Source organism: Haliotis rubra, unplaced genomic scaffold (assembly GCF_003918875.1).
Source record: "Haliotis rubra isolate DU_JTF1 unplaced genomic scaffold, ASM391887v1 Scf339, whole genome shotgun sequence".
In the NCBI taxonomy this organism is placed as follows: domain Eukaryota; kingdom Metazoa; phylum Mollusca; class Gastropoda; order Lepetellida; family Haliotidae; genus Haliotis; species Haliotis rubra.
Genome location: NW_025767012.1, coordinates 383336 through 403470, shown reverse-complemented (window position 1 = coordinate 403470; position 20135 = coordinate 383336). Strand labels below are relative to the sequence as shown.

General features: G+C 44.2%; 1 protein-coding gene and 1 long non-coding RNA gene across 2 annotated transcripts in view; one reads left to right on the top strand and one right to left on the bottom strand.

Annotated features, from left to right (window-relative positions):
* The window catches only part of LOC124284542 (phospholipase DDHD2-like), a 72959-nt gene that overhangs the window by 8680 nt on the left and 44144 nt on the right, over positions 1–20135 (bottom strand). Inside the window, 15 exon segments of the mRNA XM_046720618.1 lie at positions 119–257; positions 1459–1668; positions 9015–9120; positions 9272–9491; positions 9796–9905; positions 10333–10428; positions 11697–11826; positions 12069–12139; positions 12316–12437; positions 13160–13265; positions 14362–14464; positions 15045–15073; positions 15075–15187; positions 15488–15577; positions 15701–15764. Of these exon segments, the coding sequence (XP_046576574.1) occupies positions 119–257; positions 1459–1668; positions 9015–9120; positions 9272–9491; positions 9796–9905; positions 10333–10428; positions 11697–11826; positions 12069–12139; positions 12316–12437; positions 13160–13265; positions 14362–14464; positions 15045–15073; positions 15075–15187; positions 15488–15577; positions 15701–15764 (1709 nt within the window).
* LOC124284557 overlaps positions 15896–20135 on the top strand; it is a 37565-nt gene continuing 33325 nt past the window's right edge. Inside the window, exon 1 of the long non-coding RNA XR_006900585.1 lies at positions 15896–15975. This is a non-coding gene — a long non-coding RNA (uncharacterized LOC124284557). The remainder of the gene's footprint in view (positions 15976–20135) is intronic.

The window sequence follows — 20135 nt, the reverse complement described above, 5'->3', positions numbered from 1 at the left end:
TCCACTGTGTTCGCAAGAAGAAGAAGACAAGCAAAATAGCATGAGTCAGGATAAGGAAAAATTATGTTTTTCTGATGCTCTGACTGAGACACTGATGTGGACAAGAGAAGACTCTCACCAGTAACATCCATGACTGGCCAGGGCAAACAGGTAGTCGTTGAAGCTCTCTATAGGTTTCTCTTGCAACACAAAGTCCACTCGCCGGCCTTCATTCAGCTGCCCCATACACAGGTCATCATCATGGCTGGAGGCTACAGCTGCACAACAACAAACAGTGGAGATACACTCAGTGGGATTCAGATACCGTGTCAGCTTCAGGTATGTTGCATCACCTTGATCACAGCTCTGCTTCGCATAGTGATCGTAGAAGTCTACATTAAAGTGTTTAAGTTACAACAGGCACAGATATCTCTGTTAAGGGAATCATAGGAGGCAGTCATAGTTACAATCACTTTGTGAAAACAGGCACAGATATCTCTGTTAAAGGAGTCATAGGAGGCAGTCATAGTTACAATCACTTTGTGAAAACAGGCACAGATATCTCTGTTAAAAGAAGTCATAGTTACAATCACTTTGTGAAAACAGGCACAGATATCTCTGTTAAAGGAGTCATAGGAAGCAGTCATAGTTACAATCACTTTGTGAAAACAGGCACAGATATCTCTGTTAAAGGAGTCATAGGAGGCAGTCATAGTTACAATCACTTTGTGAAAACAGGCACAGATATCTCTGTTAAAGGAGTCATAGGAAGCAGTCATAGTTACAATCACTTTGTGAAAACAGGCACAGATATCTCTGTTAAAAGAAGTCATAGTTACAATCACTTTGTGAAAACAGGCACAGATATCCCTGTTAAAGGAGTCATAGGAAGCAGTCATAGTTACAGGGTCCTCTTGCACATAGCGATCTTAGTATTGTGATTATCTTACATGTATGTTAGAATATGGGACTTACATCATCTTAATGCTAAGATTGCTTTGTGCAAATGGACCAGGAGCATGAAGCTAAGTCAATCCTTAAGGGAGTTAGACCTGATAAAAGTCTGTCCTGGTGATATGAACATATCCTGAACAGACACCTTGAAGCCTCTTAAGGTTTGGTTTGGTTGTTGTTTAACGCCGTACTCAGCAATGTTCCAACTATATGGCGGCGGTCTGTAAGTAATCGAGTCTGGGCCAGACAATCCAGTGATCAACAGCATGATGATTATTGATCTACACAACTGGGATATGATGGCATGAGTGAACCAAGTCAGCGAGCCTGACCACCCAATCCCGTTAATCGCCTCTTGTAAACGACAAGCATGGGTTGCTGAAAGCCTCTTAAGGACTACAGAAGTACATACAAGACACATTTGATTAGAAAGGGGTCAGTTATCAGTATTTATGTTCATGTTACAGTTGAGATTGAAAGGTACTGATGTTTAGTCATCAGGTCATCGTGTACTGCCAGACTCACATCCGGTCTCCAGCTTGTCCTCCTCACTCTGCTGCAGCTGCTGGATGACGCTGGTCATCTCCTTGTCCACCTCCTCCTGCAGGCTCTCCGGGGTCGGGGCTGCACGGTGCGCCATCGCAAAGTCATGGATGGAGTTCCATGTGCTCCTCAGGGAGTCCATCAACTTGTTCTTCAGGTCATGTCCTACCCGAGTTAAACTCTCTCTCAGTTCTGCAATACAGAAACATTCACAGTACATAGCTTGGATTTACACTGTTAGTTTTTGAAATAGTTATAGCATCAGTAATGCTCAAGGATTCTGAACAGTGAAGAGTCATTTCTGGAAAAACAGAGTTTAAATGAATGATTATTTCAGGAGAATTGGCAAACTATGCTTCAACAACTGCCGTCTCAGTCGACAATATTTACTGTATATCACACTGACCTGCAGTATATATAGTCTGAGCGAGTTCACTGAGATGTTGAAAGCCTGAGTCACAAACATCTCCATCAGGGCCTATAGTGACATATAGTCAGTCAACCTGGCCCGACCAGTCAGGGCCTATAGTGACATATAGTCAGTCAACATGGCCCGCCCAGTCAGGGCCTGATTACATTCAATCAGCCAACAATCCGTGACATCATGGCTTGATGACATCAATTAGCCAGGACCACCAAAACCACCATGGTAGCCTCTTACTACCACCAGTAGGGTGATAGACCCATTGCTTACACTAGAGGTGTGACGATATCGAAATGTCACGATACGATACGTATCGCGATATCTTGGAACGATACGATTTCGATTCTATGCGTATCATGATATGCTATCTTTAGTTATTTTCTTTAAAAAAAATGAAATTTTTAGAGTAAAATTAATATTTTATACTTATCCTGACTCATGCTTATTGCTTGTCTTCTTCTTCTTGCGAACATAGTGGAACACGTGTATCTCCCAATTGAAGTTCCCTTCAATTAAAAAATCACTAATTAGTACTCACCACGAGTTACCTCCCTTCCACAAGCGCGTGAACGAGGGCGCCACCTCCACCCATGTGCCTCACTCTCTCCTTTTGTTTCGAGCCCGACACTTTATTTTTCCGAAGAAATCCAAAGTGTTAAGTGGGGAGGACGGGAGGGCTTACCTCATGAGTCAGGATAAGTATAAAATATTAATTTTACTCTAAAAATTTCATATTTTTCCTTATCCTGACTCATGCTTATTGCTTGTAGAATCCGACGGAAAAGGAGGTGGGAATATATATACTTTGGATTTTAATAATTAGTGATTTGAACTGTGATGATTGTAATAACCCTATGGGAACTTCATAAAGGCACTGAACTGATGAATTCCTGCTGTTTAACTTATCAGCTGCCATATAAAGGTTATTACAATTTATAGAATATGATAAAAGTATATACAACATTAATGTAAGCTGAAGCTATTAATGTGATAATATAAACTTCTGTGAGTTTATAGTGGATACTTTTATAAATTAACCAAAGTATTAAGCTTAAGATATGCATATATTTAAGCTATAATAGTATAGTATTGTGCTTAAGATATAATTATAACTTAAGCTGTATAATAGTAACCAACTCCTTAGAGTTTGTTAACAAATACATTTATGCATATGACCATATGACTGAGCTTAAGGATTGATGAAACTTAAGCTGAACATATATATATAGTAGCAAAACTCCTAGGAGTTGTAAGCTTATATATAGTATGATATAAAACCATAGTACTGAGCTTAAGATAATAAATTAAACTTAAGCAAAATATATAGATAGCATGTAGCTATTAGTACTGTTATCAGATAAGTATAAAATCTGTAAGATAGACTTATCTTCTCCGTGGAACTGTCAACTGTTGAGCGAGGACCATGGGACCGAAATGGTGGATACCTGAGACGTCCTCGGTGGTGATATCTCTCAGATAGTGGTTGGCAAACACCATATCGGATCTCCAGAAACATCCCTCCATTATGGTATTCAACGAGCAATTCCCATGTAGAGCGAGAGTTGAGGCTAGCGCTCTAATTTCGTGAGGATTAGAAGCTCTTGGAGGGTCGAGTCCTGCAGCCTTGTAGGCACGTAGTATGACAGTTCTGATCCAGATAGAGATCGTAGTACGTGAGACTTCCGTCTGCGTAGCTGTAGATATAGGGATAAATAATCTCTTGAATTTCCCTCTGCTCTGTTTGGATCATTGGAGATATATTTTTAGTGCCCTCACTGGGCATAGTGATAGATCCATCGTATCATGCGGTCCAAGTATGGATGAGAGAGCTGGGACGTGAAATAATCTGTCTGGTTGACCTGGCAGTTGGTTTTTCGCTATAAAATCCCAGCGAAGTCCCAGATGAGCTATGTTATGAATATCCTCAAAGCGTATTCTCTCGTAATCCAAAGCGTGAATTTCTGACATCCTGGCGGCCGTAGTTAGCGCTAACAGGAATAAGGTTTTGTGGGTCAGTGATTCAAACGATGTAGATAGCAATGGTTCATAAGCCTCACTAGTGAGGTGTTGGAGCACTATATTTAGATCCCAGGCTGGAGCGTGAAACTTCCGTTTCTGATCCTCCAATCGGAACGCTCGTAACAAAGCGAGTAACTCTGGTGTTTTTGTTAACTTGACGCCCGTTCGCATAGTTATGACAGAACTTATGGCTGCAAGATAAGTGGACAAGGTTGAGCCTTTTAGATTCTTAGTTTGCCGTAGATAACATAAGAAATCTGCCACTTGAGGATGTGTAGCATATCTGGCTGTAAATCCTTTCTTAGCAGCGTAATTGACAAAACTGTGCCATTTGTCATCGTACAAGTTACGAGTTGAGTTACGTAGTGCAAGCGTGACCGCTTTAGCCGCTCTGGCAGAATAACCTCTCTTATTCAGACATGCCTTGATACAATCCATACGTGAAGTTGGAATGCTTCTGGTGTTTCGTGCACTTGTTTGGTGTGCGGATGTATCAATAGATTGGCGCGTTGTGGGAGCTGAAGAATTGGTTTTCCCATTACTTGAATGAGATCTGGAAACCAAGTTCTTGCTGGCCAGTAGGACGCGACTAAAATCAGATGGAGGCTCTGCGTTTGACTGATTTTCTGTAAGACTTGTGGGATCAACGCTGGAGGCGGGAAAGCGTACGCGTTGAGTCTCTCCCACGATATGCTTAGAGCGTCCGTTGCCCATGCTAGTGGGTCAGGCACTGGCGACACGAATGTTGTCAGTTGCTTGTTGAATCGAGTGGCGAATAGGTCTATCAGTGGAGATCCTATTTCCATGATTATTTGATTGAATATCTCTGTGTGGAGCATCCATTCTGTCGGCGACGGTTGGTGTGGCCGAGAGAGAGCGTCTGCTAATACATTCTTTGCTCCTGGAATGTGGCAAGCTCTGACGTGTATGTTTAGATTGTCGATTAAATCGAACAGTCTGAAACATCGAGTCAGTAGGTTCTGTGACCTTGTTGAACCTTGTTTGTTCACATAAAACGCCACTGATGAATTGTCTGTGTGAACCATCAACTGAGCGTTCTGTAGTATGTTGCTCCAGTGACTTATGGCGTTTATGACTGCTTGCATCTCTAGCAGATTTATGTGACATTTGCTCTCTTGATTGCTCCATAGGCCTGACGCTGTCCTGCCAGCAAGGTGGGCTCCCCAAACTTGTAGTGACGCGTCTACGTAGAGATGTGAGTTCGATTCCGGCTCTACTAAGGAGACGCCTGCGCAAACATTCAATCTCTTGGTCCACCAGAGTAGATGTGGTTTGACATAATCTGGTAGACTGAATGGTAGAGGGTCCTCGAGATGAGCATTGATGAGGACTTGTAACGGACGTAATTGAAGCCTGCCTCTGACTGTCAAGTCTTGAGCTGATGTGAGTAGTCCCAATAGGCTCTGCCACTGTCGTAGTGGTAACGGAGAGAGTAGGGCTTGAGGAATAAGTTGTTGGATCTTGATCCATCTGTCCTCCGGGACTACAATACGATTCTGAGCTGTTAGAAATCGTATACCTAGAAATTGCAGATCTTGCATTGGTTCTAGGTCCGACTTGAGTAGATTTACTAACCATCCTAATTGTGTTAGTAGCTTGATTATAAAATTCAGCTGTAGACTGAGACGCTGTGGATCTGGATCCACTTGTATACCGTCGTCTAGGTAAAAAGAGCTGCGAAGACCTTGACGATGTAGGTATGAGACAATAGGCTTGGTCACTCTTGTGAATACCCAAAGGGCCGATGTGATTCCGAAGGGAAGAACCTTCCATTGGTAATGTTTCCCGTCTAGGATAAATCTTAGATATTTCCTTGAGTTGGGATGAATCGGAATGTGTAGATATGCGTCTTGCAAATCTATGCTGGCCATGTAATCTTTGGGACGAATTAAATGCCGAAGTTGCGGTAAGTGTATCATGCGAAACGTTGGAGGTTTGCATAGATATTCTCTGTTGAAGATGCTCATGTTGTATATGAGACGAAACTTCTCCTTGGAATTTTTCTTCGGCACTAGGAAAACTGGGGAGTAGAAACCTGGTACGATGTTTCGTTGATCCAGAACTTCTAAGGCCTGTTTGTTTAGTAGAGTAAGTACTGTTTCTCTTAACATAGGTAGTTGTGCCGGTTGAACGTTGAACCCTGGGGGGTTGACTGTTAACGGAGGCTTGGCCTTGAGTTGTATTAGATATCCGTGCTGTAGGATGTTGGATACATATGGATCTTGTAGTATTCCCCAGTTTTCCCAGTGTAGCTGAAGGCGTCCACCCACTTGAGACGGTTGTACTGGAACGGCTGGGGGTGGAAGACTCCAGTCGTTCCGAACCTGAATTTCATCGTCTAAATCCACGGGCACCTCTGGATGATCTGCCTCTAGCTGATCCTCCCCTAAATTTGTTGTATGGGCGACGAAAAGAATTCTTGGGATCTTTAGCTGCAGCTAATTTCTTGTCCTTTCTGTAGCCCCGAAAACTTAGACTTGCCTGAGTATCTCTGTGTTGACTGTTTAATGACGTTCGCTAAGGTATCCATGGATCTGACCATAAGAACCTCTCTTGAGTCTTTAGATACTTCTTTGGAGACCTTGTCTATGTTGCCACCAAACAGTAAGGGCAATGACCATGGAGCTGTGTATAGAGATTCTGTAAATTGCTTATCCCAAGAGCAGGAGGCTAGTAAGCCTTGCCGACGAGCCATGGTAGTAGTTTCAGTAAGCGCTGATAGGTGCTCTGTAAGAAATTGGTGGTCTCTTTTCTGCATGAGTAGAGCTGAGTAGATCATTCTATCTTCCTCCTCTGTAGAATTCTTGAACTTGGTGATGAGAGTTTCATTAATCGTTCTAGATCTATTCAATCCAAAGAACATCCTCCTGGCGATGGTATCTAGTTGAGCGAATTTGCGATCGTCTACTTTGTAACTTCTGGACTTGGCATCGCTGATTAATTTAAAGTTGTCATCAATATCCTGGGCCTTGAAAAAGGGGTCCATATTGTGTCCAGCAAATTTCTTGGCATTGAAGACCGGGAAATGTGTAGATTGGACTTTTGAAGATTTGGAACAGGCTGTATCCAAATTAGCTGGTACCGCTGCAATCGGATCAATAGGAGGTAAGGTGATATTGTCTACATCATCATCCTTCATCAGGTAAGTCTGAGTTGAATTCTCGTTCTTCGATGGGGAAGCAAGTTGTAACTCATTCACCATCCAGTATCTGATCTCAGCATCTGAGAAAATGATACCTTCTTCCTCTGATGTAGGGTCACATGTCGGAGTCCTAGATCTGTAGGAAGATCTATGAGAGGACTGTGGTGAACGGACTGACGAGTGGCTAGTGTAAGGAGACCTTGGAGGAGACATCCTCGGCGAACGCTGGGGACTTCGCGAAGCTCTTCTAAATCTTCTGGGCGAGGTAGATATGGAGCCACTTAGCCTTCGCGACCTTCGCGAATGTATCGAGTCAGTGTCCGAATCGACATATGAGCGTTTGCTTTAAGAACGACCTCTGTGTTCTACAGGGTGTGGGCTCGGCGAAGCGCTCCTTCTCCGCGATGTCCCTCGCAACTGAATAGGCTCTAGCTCCTTCGCGAAGGAGGCCTGGGACTTCCTTTGGGAAGTGATCGCTACGGGCTGGGTTGCCCTTCGCGGAGGCGCGTTTGTGGGCTCTGGGGCCCTACGCGAAGCCAAGGGGGCCCTGTATGACTTATTAAGTGTTGGGCTCTGGGGCCCGTGGCTCTGGGGCCTCTGTAAACCGTAACGGTCCTCCATTAGTCTCATGATTTGGTTAACCAGGTCGTCTGGGACAGTCTGCGCTGGCGTTGAGGGTGGCCTCTCTGTGAAAGTGATGGGACCCTCAATCGTAAACTCAGGCGTCAGCGTAGGCATCTCTGGTTGCGTGTTTATCTGCGCTGTTGTGACGGTAGCAGATACTGGACGTTTCTTATGACGTACATCTGGAATGATAATCGGAATGTCATCATCATATAAACATAATTCTGAGACAGGTAGAATATCGGAGGCAAAATTATTTGTAGTTTTCGTAGATTTCCCTTTTGACGAAGCTGTGGACCTGGGGGTTCGAAGCGTACGTTGAGATGATGTGGACGCTTTCCTAGTCTTAGACTGAGAAGACGGAATGTCTTGAGATGCAGGTCGCTTCTTGGACATAGCGGACTGCGTCTCATGCTTATTCCCCTAGGGAAACTCCGGCATGCCACCAGCCGGTGGCGGGTCGTCAGTCAACAGTTGACAGGGTATAATAGCTTCCGATCTAGTAGCCATGACTGAAGATTGTTTGAGAGATTTATCTGCCTTCCGTCTCAAAACAGAACATAATATTTATCAAAGGCAGAAACTGGTAAATTAATACATAATTTACAACGAGAAACAATAGAACATGGAGTAATGCAACAAGGGCATTTTAAATGTGGATCGGTAGCAGAGTAACGTAGTTTACAACCTGTGCAGATTCTCATGAACGTAAACTGCTGAACAAACACGGCGAACCGTGAATAAAACAGCAGAAACACGACTAATAATCAATGCAAGTTGAATAAGGATACTAGTTACACATCTATAACTGAATATAAGAGGTACTAAACTAAATATAAATAAAGGATATAGTGTGTTGGGAGACACAGGCGCTCTCACGTCCATCTCACTGGGCGAAGAAGGAGAGAGTGAGGCACATGGGTTCAGGTGGCGCCCTCGTTCCCGAGCTTGTGGAAGGGAGGTAACTCGTGGTGAGTACTAATTAGTGATTTTTTAATTGAAGGGAACTTCAATTGGGAGATACACGTGTTCCACTATGTTCGCAAGAAGAAGAAGACAAGCAATAAGCATGAGTCAGGATAAGGAAAAATGTATATTTTGATAGCAAGTAACAGTCAATTTCTAGTGAACATTAACAATTTTAAGGCCAACGATACATATCACGATACGGACAAAAGGATTGACGTATTTATCGTCAGATAAAGTATCACGATTATTGATACTGTGATGTATCATCACAGCTCTAGCTTACACCCAAGTCCTACATGATTGCAATAAACCACCTTCTGATACTGATGCAGTACTGACCTAGATGTAGCCTCTTTCGGCCCTTGTGGTGCGGTATAAGGACTGGCTTGATGCTGCTGGCCGCTGGGTTGACCAGCGGCTCCAGGCGGTAGGCAACCGGGTCAAACTGAAACAACAGATGGATTCTTGCTTAGGTTTTATGTCATGGCGATAGAAATTACCACTACTTTCTGGTCTTACAAGATATGAATGTGGCATAAGTCATTTCAACCACAAAACTATTCATTTGTATTTGTGTTTGTTCTGTGCACACTCACGGGATGGAAGATGTTGAAGACGCGGGAGCAGGTGGGCAGCTTGAACTCCTCCCCCACGTTGTCCACCCCCCGGACAGACAGGAACACTCCGATCGGGGAGCCCATTGCAAACAGTCCACATGGCTTGAAGTCCAGCTGTGGATACTGCACGATGGGCTGACCAGTTCCAGCCAGGCCACAGATGTAGTCCACGGATATACTGGAGGTCCGCTCCAGCCGCCTGGAACACACCGTACAGAGTCACAGGAATCAGCATTCAATAGTCATATATTCTTCCACAACCCATGGAGACATTGGTATAACAAAATCAGAACATGAAACATTACACAAAACACACATCCCCTAAACTGACGAGACTTAAACCATATCTGTACAGGTTATTAGGCACTGTTGAATCATGGGAAATCATCCATGTATCTTATCACAGTGATAGTCACAGAAATCTGTCCATACTTTAATGGTCAAATTACTTCAGAATATCTCAAAGCTACCAATCACTACCATCCCCCAACTGCTTCACTTACATGTTGCCTGAATGCTTATATTTGTCTTCTTGCCGGGCTTTCTGTTCTTCTGCTGCCTTCTTCTCCGCTGCTTCTCTGGCAAGTTGCTCAGCCTGCCGTTTCTTCTTCTCCTACAGTGTCAAGTTTACACATCCACCATCATTGTGGTTCCAACACAATCTTGTCCACAATAATATCAGCACATGTCACTATATCATCCTAAAGTAGCTTCCTTGGAAGATATTGCTTGGGCATAATAAACAAATATCTCCAAGGAATCACTAAATTCTCTGGCAATGAAAATGGTTAACTGCACTTTTACACTGAAGACACTGATTAATACTGTTTACAGCTGAAAAATGTTGAAAGAATGATCATGGATGACAACTAAAATCTCAGTCACATGTCTTTTGATTTCAAATACAGCTATATTTGTCAAAAAATAATTGAAACTCTGCTTAAGCATGCTTTGATTGACAAGTGTGTATTTATGCCATGCAAATAGCTAGATGAACCAAATTCTGTGACACCATCAAAGTGAAAGATCAAATGAGTTACCTCCTTCTCAGATTCTTCTTTCAAAATACCCTGCAGTTTTTTACGTGGTCCCATTGGAAGGCCAAGATCTTTCAAATCCGATTCGCTGCACATGATCTGAAAAGAGAGCACCAACAGATGTTGAAATTAGAAACGTCACTCAGTTTGAGGAAGTATGTAGTTTCATGACAAGTCCACAACAGCTGGGAGTACATTGTGACTAAAACCTCGGGCATGACATCTAGAGATATTCATCAGGGCCCTCTTGCAGAAAGCAATCTTGGCTCTGTGACTACCATAAGTCCATGTTAATGTCTGGGAGTCATGATCATCTACAATCGCTTCGTGGAACAGGACTCAGAAGTCCACAAAATGTAACGTCTTTGTAACGTGTACCTGCCGCTCTGATGCCTGAAGGAAACATGTCCTATTGGAGATATATCTACCTATATATCAGATAACTATCCTAGTTCTACGCCAGTTAAAATGTAAGGCATATGTGCTGTATGACGTACAGAGGAATGAATGTGGAAGTAAATGAATGTGAATATCTTTCAGTATATTTACTCTTCTGAACACCTTTGACCCGTGAAGATCCAGGGAAGAATAGGTCTTCAGCAACCCATGCTTGCCACAAAAGGCGACTATGCTTGTTGTAAGAGGTGACTAACGGGATCGGGTGGTCAGGCTCGCTGACTTGGTTGACACGTCATCGGTTCCCAATAGCGCAGTTCGATGCTCATGCTGTTGATCACTGGATTGTCTTGTCCAGACTCGATTATTTACAGACCGGCGCCATATAGCTGAGTGCAGCGCAAAACTAAACTCACTCACTCACTCTGAACACCTTTATTTTCAGTATAGCACATTTCAGTTAAGTAGTAGCATTATAATGTAAACAATAAGGCTGTAACGATTCACTCGCATATTCGGTGAATCGAACCATTGCCCTTTATGAATTCAATTCGTTATTCTTGGTCACCAGAACCGAATATGCATGAATATTTACAATTTTTAAGGGAGTGTGTTTTACTTGAACCCTTATGTCCTTTTTCAAAATGAGATATGCAAGAATGCATTATGTACTAGCCTTGTAGTAGCGCAAGTCATGTTAGTTTGCCAAGGCCACACATGGTACTGTCAACTTAACTATTACATACCAAATTTGAGTGTCATGAGATGACTGGTTATTGCCTGGACAAATTAACACTGTCAACATGGGCATTCAATATTGTGCATCAGTCATTGTATTCATGAATAATTATTCATATTCGTTACCCAATATTCGTGATACGTATCATATTCGCAAAATAGTGTATTCGTTACAGCCCTAGTAAACAATTCAATGAACCTGTAATAACTATTATGTGCTCCAATCTACCTACCAGAGATTCCATGTCTATCTGCTCCTGCTGGAACAACCCCAGTTTATCCTCAAGGCCAACTTTGGAGAGAAGTTCCTCCAGGGTCAGACTGCCTTGACATTCCTCACCATTTACATCAGGGGGGAGACAACTGCAATTAGACATGAGGAGACCAGACGTAGAGACATCACAGGATCACATTCCTTCTACTCTGGTGACACATAAAGATAGGACATTGTAACTGTTGGATATGCCTAGTGTTTAAAGCATTCACTCATCACGCTGAAGACCTGGGTTCGATTCTCCACATGGGTGCACTGTGTGAAGCCCATTTCTGCTCACTCACTCACTCTCATGTCGTAAAAATATCATGCATTCATAACATGTGCCAACCATCTGCTGAATCCCACTCCATCCCGATGACCTGGTGCAGGGAACAAGGTATTGAAGTAAGCACCTAGTTCCTACATCATTACAAATGCATCATGTACACATGGGCAAGACACCATAAGTCTGATAATTACCAAAATGAAAATGTTTGGAAAACAGCAATTGACTATTCCAACAACTTACATCTCAAGGCCAACTTCATAAGAATACCACATTATTTTACCCCACTTTGTATTTGTCTAAAACATACCTCTTCTGTTTCTGGTGTGTCAAGGTTGGGGGGATCCCCTGATGTGGCCTCTGAGCTGAAACTTGTCTCCTCGTCAGCCTCCAATCTCTGGTGCAGGAGGAGGTCAAACAGGATAGACGAACCTGCAAAACAGCAACACACTCAACACATGGACGAAGTTGCTGGAAACACACACACTGACGCCAGTAAGTGTAGACAGAGGAATGGACAGATGATGGACACAGATGAAAGACACATGGACACAGATGAAAGACACATGGACACAGATGATGGACACATGGACATAGATGATAGACACATGGACATAGATGATAGACACATGGACACAGATTATGGACACAGATGATGGACACATGGACACAGATGATGGACAGTACACATGGACACAGATGATGGACACATGGACACAGATGAACGACACATAGACACAGATTATGGACACATGGACACAGATGAACGACACATAGACATAGATGATAGACACATGGACACAGATGATGGACACAGATGATGGACACATGGACACAGATAATGGACAGTACACATGGACACAGATGATGGACACATGGACACAGATGAACGACACATAGACACAGATTATGGACACAGATGAACGACACATAGACACAGATTATGGACACATGATGATGGACACAGATGACAGACACATGGACACAGATGATGGACACATGACACAAATGATGGACACATGGACACACATGACAGGCACATGGAAACAGATGCCAGCTCATGTAGACAGAGGCATTGACACAGATGATGAACAGATATGACAGACACATGGACAAAGACGACACAGATCTTATCACAGATGGACACAACTCACCCAAACTGTGCCCAGCCACAGACACTGTGCCCTTGAATGATGGCGTTCTTGACAAGAAGAGTTGATACAATCTGTTCATCTCGTTACCAACAGTTCTGGATATAACCTGCAGCAAAGTAACAGTTGATACAATCTGTTCATCTCGTTACCAACAGTTCTGGATATAACCTGCAGCAAAGTAACAGTTGATACAATCTGTTCATCTCGTTACCAACAGTTCTGGATATAACCTGCAGCAAAGTAACAGTTGATACAATCTGTTCATCTCGTTACCAACAGTTCTGGATATAACCTGCAGCAAAGTAACAGTTGATGCAATCTGTTCATCTCGTTACCAACAGTTCTGGATATAACCTGCAGCAAAGTAACAGTTGATACAATCTGTTCATCTCGTTACCTACGGTTCTGGATATAACCTGCAGCAAAGTAACAGTTGATACAATCTGTTCATCTTGTTACCAACAGTTCTGGATATAACCTGCAGCAAAGTAACAGTTGATACAATCTGTTCATCTCGTTACCAACAGTTCTGGATATAACCTGCAGCAAAGTAACAGTTGATACAATCTGTTCATCTCATTACCAACAGTTCTGGATAAAACCTGCAGCAAAGTAACAGTTGATACAATCTGTTCATCTCGTTACCAACAGTTCTGGATAAAACCTGCAGCAGGTAACAGTTGATACAATCTGTTCATCTCGTTACCAACAGTTCTGGATAAAACCTGCAGCAGGTAACAGTTGATACAATCTGTTCATCTCATTACCAACAGTTCTGGATATAACCTGTAGCAAAGTAACAGTTGATACAATCTGTTCATCTCATTACCAACAGTTCTGGATATAACCTGCAGCAAAGTAACAGTTGATACAATCTGTTCATCTCGTTACCAACAGTTCTGGATAAAACCTGCAGCAGGTAACAGTTGATACAATCTGTTCATCTCATTACCAACAGTTCTGGATATAACCTGCAGCAAAGTAACAGTTGATACAATCTGTTCATCTCATTACCAACAGTTCTGGATATAACCTGCAGCAAAGTAACAGTTGATACAATCTGTTCATCTCATTACCAACAGTTCTGGATATAACCTGCAGCAAGGTAACAGTTGATCAGTCATGTAGAAGTGGACTAACGAGGTACAAAAGTACACTGACATCCCACCAAGATGTTACCACCCAGCGGAGTGAGTACTGACCTGGCAGTAGGAGGGACTAGTATAGAAGAGGATGTCCATCAGGGTGTCGTTGACGAAGTAACGCAGTTTGGGGGTGCTTGGTAGAGTGATTCCTTTCAGACGTCTGAAAAAATGCATTACATTTATATCGACATGTAACACACACTGATTCCTATGTCCAGCTCACCAACTGAAGGAGGGAAGTGACTGGGAGACGGTTGGGGAGCAATCCTAAGAATGAGGATGGATTTAATACTGTCTTCAACTACCTGTATACTTTAGTAATGTCAAACATTCAGCTGTGAATGGGTACCTCGTAAGGATGGGGAAAGCTACATTAACTTGGTGCGCCTAATGGCTGCACAAGTTGTATGCTCCCCAGGGAGTTGAGATTGAAAATATGATGTGCGTTGAGATTGACATCCAATGATGGAGGGAAAACAAAGCGCCTTTGAGCAGCTGAGCATAGAATGTATGTATGATAATTGAGGCCACCATGAAGTAACCCAGCATCCAAATTCAAAACAGAAGCTCAGGATATCAATGATCTTCATTAGGATTCTAAAACTACAACCAACAATATATTCTTGAATGCGAGTGACAAACTCTGCTCAACAAGTTGCTGTTAACCACTAGTAACGTTCAACACCACTGTGTCATGTCAAAGCTGTAGATCACACAAGTGATGTGGCCAGGTGTGTTACCTGTCGATGCCAGTAGCGTCCGAGTGAAGGGGAACTATGCCAGTGTACTGGGAGGAACTCCACACGATGTACCCGTCCCTCGGACTTGTACCGTTGGAAGTGGGAGTCAACTAGACCATGAGATATTGAGCGGAAGTCGTCCACTGGAACATGTACAACAATCAATTAACAACCAAACTAACACAACATCAACAACAAGCACCACTCAAGTCAACCTACAACAGGTTGTTCTCATGGCGCGCCCATCCAACCAACAGACCTAAAAGAGTTGTCTCCCTTTTGTCATTTCCTTCTATTCCAGAAGCATGAACAGATATCATGTTAGAGCAACCCAAGCATTATTTAACCTGTGACATACATATTCAGCATGTTCTATTCACAAACATTGTTAGCATATTATTGTAATTTTTGCAACAGCGGTAAGCATTCATATTCCAACTCACCACACTCCACCAGACTGCGAAACTTGACATCACAGTTGGCGCCGATGCCGTGGACGACAAAGACTAGATGATCTACATGAGGTGTCTCCCCTGTAAGTACAGAATGTTCCAAGTTCACGGAATGCCCCCGCCAAACATATTCATGAACATGCTTCAACCAGCATTCACAAGTTCGATAATAACAGGTTTTCAGTTCAAACAACAAATTCTTACCATCTGCTATGTTTTCAAAATCATCCACACCTCTCTTCACAACTCGGGGTCTCATCTGGTCTCCCTAAATATAAACAGATCTCGGTTAGAGCCCAGCACATTATACAAGACACATCATTAAACATTCTTCACAAGTAAAGGACACATTGTGTGTGAACTTAAAGACTTATATGATGACAATGTTGCCTACAATATTGCCTATTCAATACAATCAAATGATAGACTTACTCCACATCTAAATCATGAGTCTACAGACAGGTTCAATGATAGAATTAGTAAAATCTAAATATTTTTTATATTTGTATACTTATCCTGCACTACTTACTTCCTGCACTTATTGCTTACGGCTCGAAAAGCGTGGCTTGCCAGACGATGTCAAAAAGGCGTAGAACTGCAATCACTTCCTGGTCTCGGCTGCTTACTCGTCTGCGCATGCGTCACCGGAAGGTGACGTCAGCCACCTCAGATTATTGCTTAGAAATCCCACAGATGGCAAAACTAAGCGGGGAGGTAGCTGATAGCACAGGGTGGGCCCTTATCATAAGTAGTGCAGGATAAGTATACAAATATAAAAATATTTAGATTTTACTAAATTTTTAACTAATCCTGCACTACTTACTTCCTGCACTTTATCCGACAGGCTGGAAGGTGGGTGTCATCTGAGGATCGCCTACCGCCACGTAATAGCAGCCAGCTCAATCCGTAATCCCGTGCTCAAGGGAAGCGTTGATAACGCGCCTATAACAGAGAGCCAATTAGCGAAAGTGGCGATCAGGTAGCTGTAATTCGCAAATAAGACTGCGCCTTAAATGAAAGAACCCACTAATTTTAAAGCTGGCGAAGCTTAAGGAATGCAGCAAAAGCATGGACTTGAAAAAACAAGGATAACTCCTTAACTGACATACCTAGTTGTTTGTGAAGAAAACAACTCATTCCCCACATGGTGGTCCGTGGAAGGAAACACAAGGCAGGAGGGTCACTTTCTTGGGAATGGCGAAGTTGCTGAGCAACCACCAATGGTCGAAGCTGTGGACATCATTAACGTCCTTGACAGCCATGTCACGCAAGTAATGACTGGCAAACACTGTGTCCGACCGCCAAAAACAACCTTGCATAATGGATGACACAGTGCAATTACTGTGAAGTGCCATAGTCGAAGCAAGTGCTCGAATCTCGTGGGGATGAGAGGGTGTAGAGGTCCAGCCCAGCCGCTTTATCTCGCCTGAAGAATGGTTGTTCTTAACCATAAGGCAATAGTGTTTTTGCTGACATCTGACGACTGACGCCGGGACAGTGGAAGAAATAAACGCTTCCTTGTACCACGAACGCTTTGGTGCGATCAATGTAAGTTTTGAGCGCATCGAATCGGACATAACAGTAATTCCGCGATCGCCTTCAGAGCCAACAATAGATGATAATGGCGGGATGGAAAACTGGCGATCAGGTTGTCCTGGTAGTTGGTTTTAGCGATGAAATCCCAACACATACCTAAGTGCACAGAACCATGACGACGACGCTCAAACTTGATCCTAGTCACGTCAAGGCGTGAACCTCACTCACTCTAGCCGCAGTCGCTAATGACAACAGAAATGCCGCCTTCCTGGATAAATCAGCGAGGGAAGCGTTATCAAGAGGTTCATACGGTGCACCACGGAGATGGTCTAAAACAGTGTTGAGATTCCATGCCGGGCGTGGACTGAAACTTCTGGTCTTCAAGTCGGAATGAGCGAAGCATGGCCTGTAATTCTGGGATTTTGGAAATCCTTCTGTCAGTGGGAATCGCTAAAACAGAGCTAATTGCCGCCAAACACGTGGCAATGGTGCCTCCCTTCAGACGCCTGGACGCTCGGAGATAAAGTAAGAAATCTGCTATGAACTGAGGAGACACAGTCAGCGGATCCTGCTTCTTGGTAACACAAAAACGCTCAAACGACTGCCACTTGTCGTCATACAAATGTCTAGTAGAAGTTCTGTGCGCCGTCGCAATGGCTTTGGCTGCTCTAGCCGAAAAACCCTTAGCACTCAGTGCTTTCTGCAAATGGTCCATGCGTGCAGATTGAATCGGTCTGGAGCCGGATGCGGAAGACGGCTGTGAGGGTGCACTAGAACGTTCCTCCACGTGGGTAGAGGGAAGGGATCTCCTACCACTAGACTTTGTAGAACGGGAAACCAGTTCCTGGCTGGCCACCAAGGCGCGACCAAAATTAGTCGTAAGCAAGTTGTCTCCTTGACTTTTGGCAGAACTTTGGGTAATAGAACTGGTGGCGGAACGCATACGCGTGAAGTCCCTCCCATGATAGGTTGAGAGCATCCACCGCGTAAGCCGCTGGATCTGGGACTGGGGACACATACACTGGCAGTTGATGGTTTTGGCTGGTGGCAAACAGATCTATGTTTGGATAACCCAGTGCGTGACTTAAAAGAGTGAAGGCCTCCTTGTGTAGCATCCACTCCGTGGGAGCAACTCTGTCGGGTCTCGAGAGAGCGTCTGCTAGTATATTGCGGCACCCCGGAATATGCCGAACTCTCAACAGAATGTGGAGATCGTCGACCAGTTGAAAGAGCCGAAATGTCTGATCGAGGAGAAGCTGTGAGTGTGTCGACCTTTGCCTTCGTATGTACCATAACGACCGTGGAGTTGTCTGTAGCCACTAGAAGACAAGTTCCTGCCGTGAGTCGATGTGCCCAATGATGAATAGCGAGGATCACGGCCTCCAACTCCAGACTGTTTATATGCCAGTTGATGTGTTGACCCGACCACAGGCGGAGGCTGTCTGGTCGTGTAAGTGAGCGCCCCAACCCTGCAGGGGCGCCCACGAACAGTTGGCAATCCGAGGCTGCTCTGTCAAAGAGACTCCTCCTAAGACGCGTTCAATGGGCGAGTCCACCAAAGAAGATAGCGATGTAACTGAGGTGGAAGGCAAAACCGTTGATGAATGTCTGCCCGACGAATGTATGGTTGAAGAAAACGCTGCAGAGGACGAAGTTGAAGACGCCCTCTGCTGGTAAGATCCTGCGCCGACGTCAACAATCCCAGAAGTGACTGCCACTCTCTGAGGGACAGAGGTTGGGAGAGTGCACGTGGAATCAGAGACTGAATCTTGTCCCACCTGTCCAGGGGAATCTGAACTAGGTTCTTGTCCGTCTGGAAATGGCCTCCGATGAACGTCAGAGTGTGAGTCGGGACAAGCTCCGATTTGTCCAAGTTGACCAGCCACCCTAGTTGGCGCAACAGACAGGAAAGTCTCGTTGAAATAGGACAGATTGTGAATCATCCTCATTTTCGCGGACCCTTTCTTCGGCACTAAGAATATTGGAGAATAAAACCCTGGTGTTATGATGGGATACGGGAGGAGTTCGATGGCTCTTTTCTCCAACAAAATCGCTATGTTCTCCGCTAGAAGGTTGTGTTGAACCTGAGAGTGATTGTGCCGGAGCGGGAACATTGTCAGAGGTGGATCGGAGAGGAGGGGGAGCCGAAACCCCTGCCTCAATATATCTGGGTGACGTATGGATCCTCTAGGATGGACCAATTTTCCCAAAAGATCCCTATTCTCCCACCTACCGGTATAGGATAAACTGGGACGACTGGAGGTGGGAGTGTCCAGTCGTGCGTGTCCCTCACTTCACTTGCCCCTACGCCCGTCGCCCTGGGCGGGAGCACGGCGACGTTGATATCCACCCCTGTCTGATCTAGGCTTGGCACCACGTCCCCTGCCACGAGACGGCGCTGAGTTTCTGGCACGCCGAGTTGGATGACGTGGAGGCAGGACGTTGTCCCTTTTGAAACGCTTTCAAGGCAGTCTCCCCTTTGGCAAAATCACACACCTGCCGATAAACATCATGAATGGCATCGTTAAACAGTGACGACGATGACCAGGGTTGGTGGAATAATTTCCGCTGAAATTCAATCCCATGAAGAAAAAGGAGAGGAAGCCTTGTCGACATTTAATTACGCATGCGCTGGCAAGCCGACCTAAGGTGTTCACGCAGGTCAGTGATCACTTTACCCTGCCATAGCATCATAGTTGTAAGATGATCCAGTCGATCCGGATTTATTTCCTTAAGATCCTGAGTGATGGCATCAGTCGCTGACGCCAATGCCGATATAGGGCGGAGCATACGCTTAAGCTCTAAGTCCAAAGCCGCGACCCTTGTATCCTGAACTTTATAGGAGGACACAGAGGAAGAACCTGTCACACGTTTCATTTCCTCATCCACCTTAGTCACTGTCTGGGCAAAGTCCAAGCCATGAATAGGATAGTCATCACGACGCACTCTAGCGCTTTAATAGTTGGGTTGAGAGACATTCCCGCGAAATCTTCATCAAGGGTAGAGAGAATCTCTGACCGCCTCATGTGCTGGTAACATTAAGGAAGGCGAAGTCCCAAATAGTAAGTGACTTTGCAACATCAGGGCCTGGTGAAGGGACTGA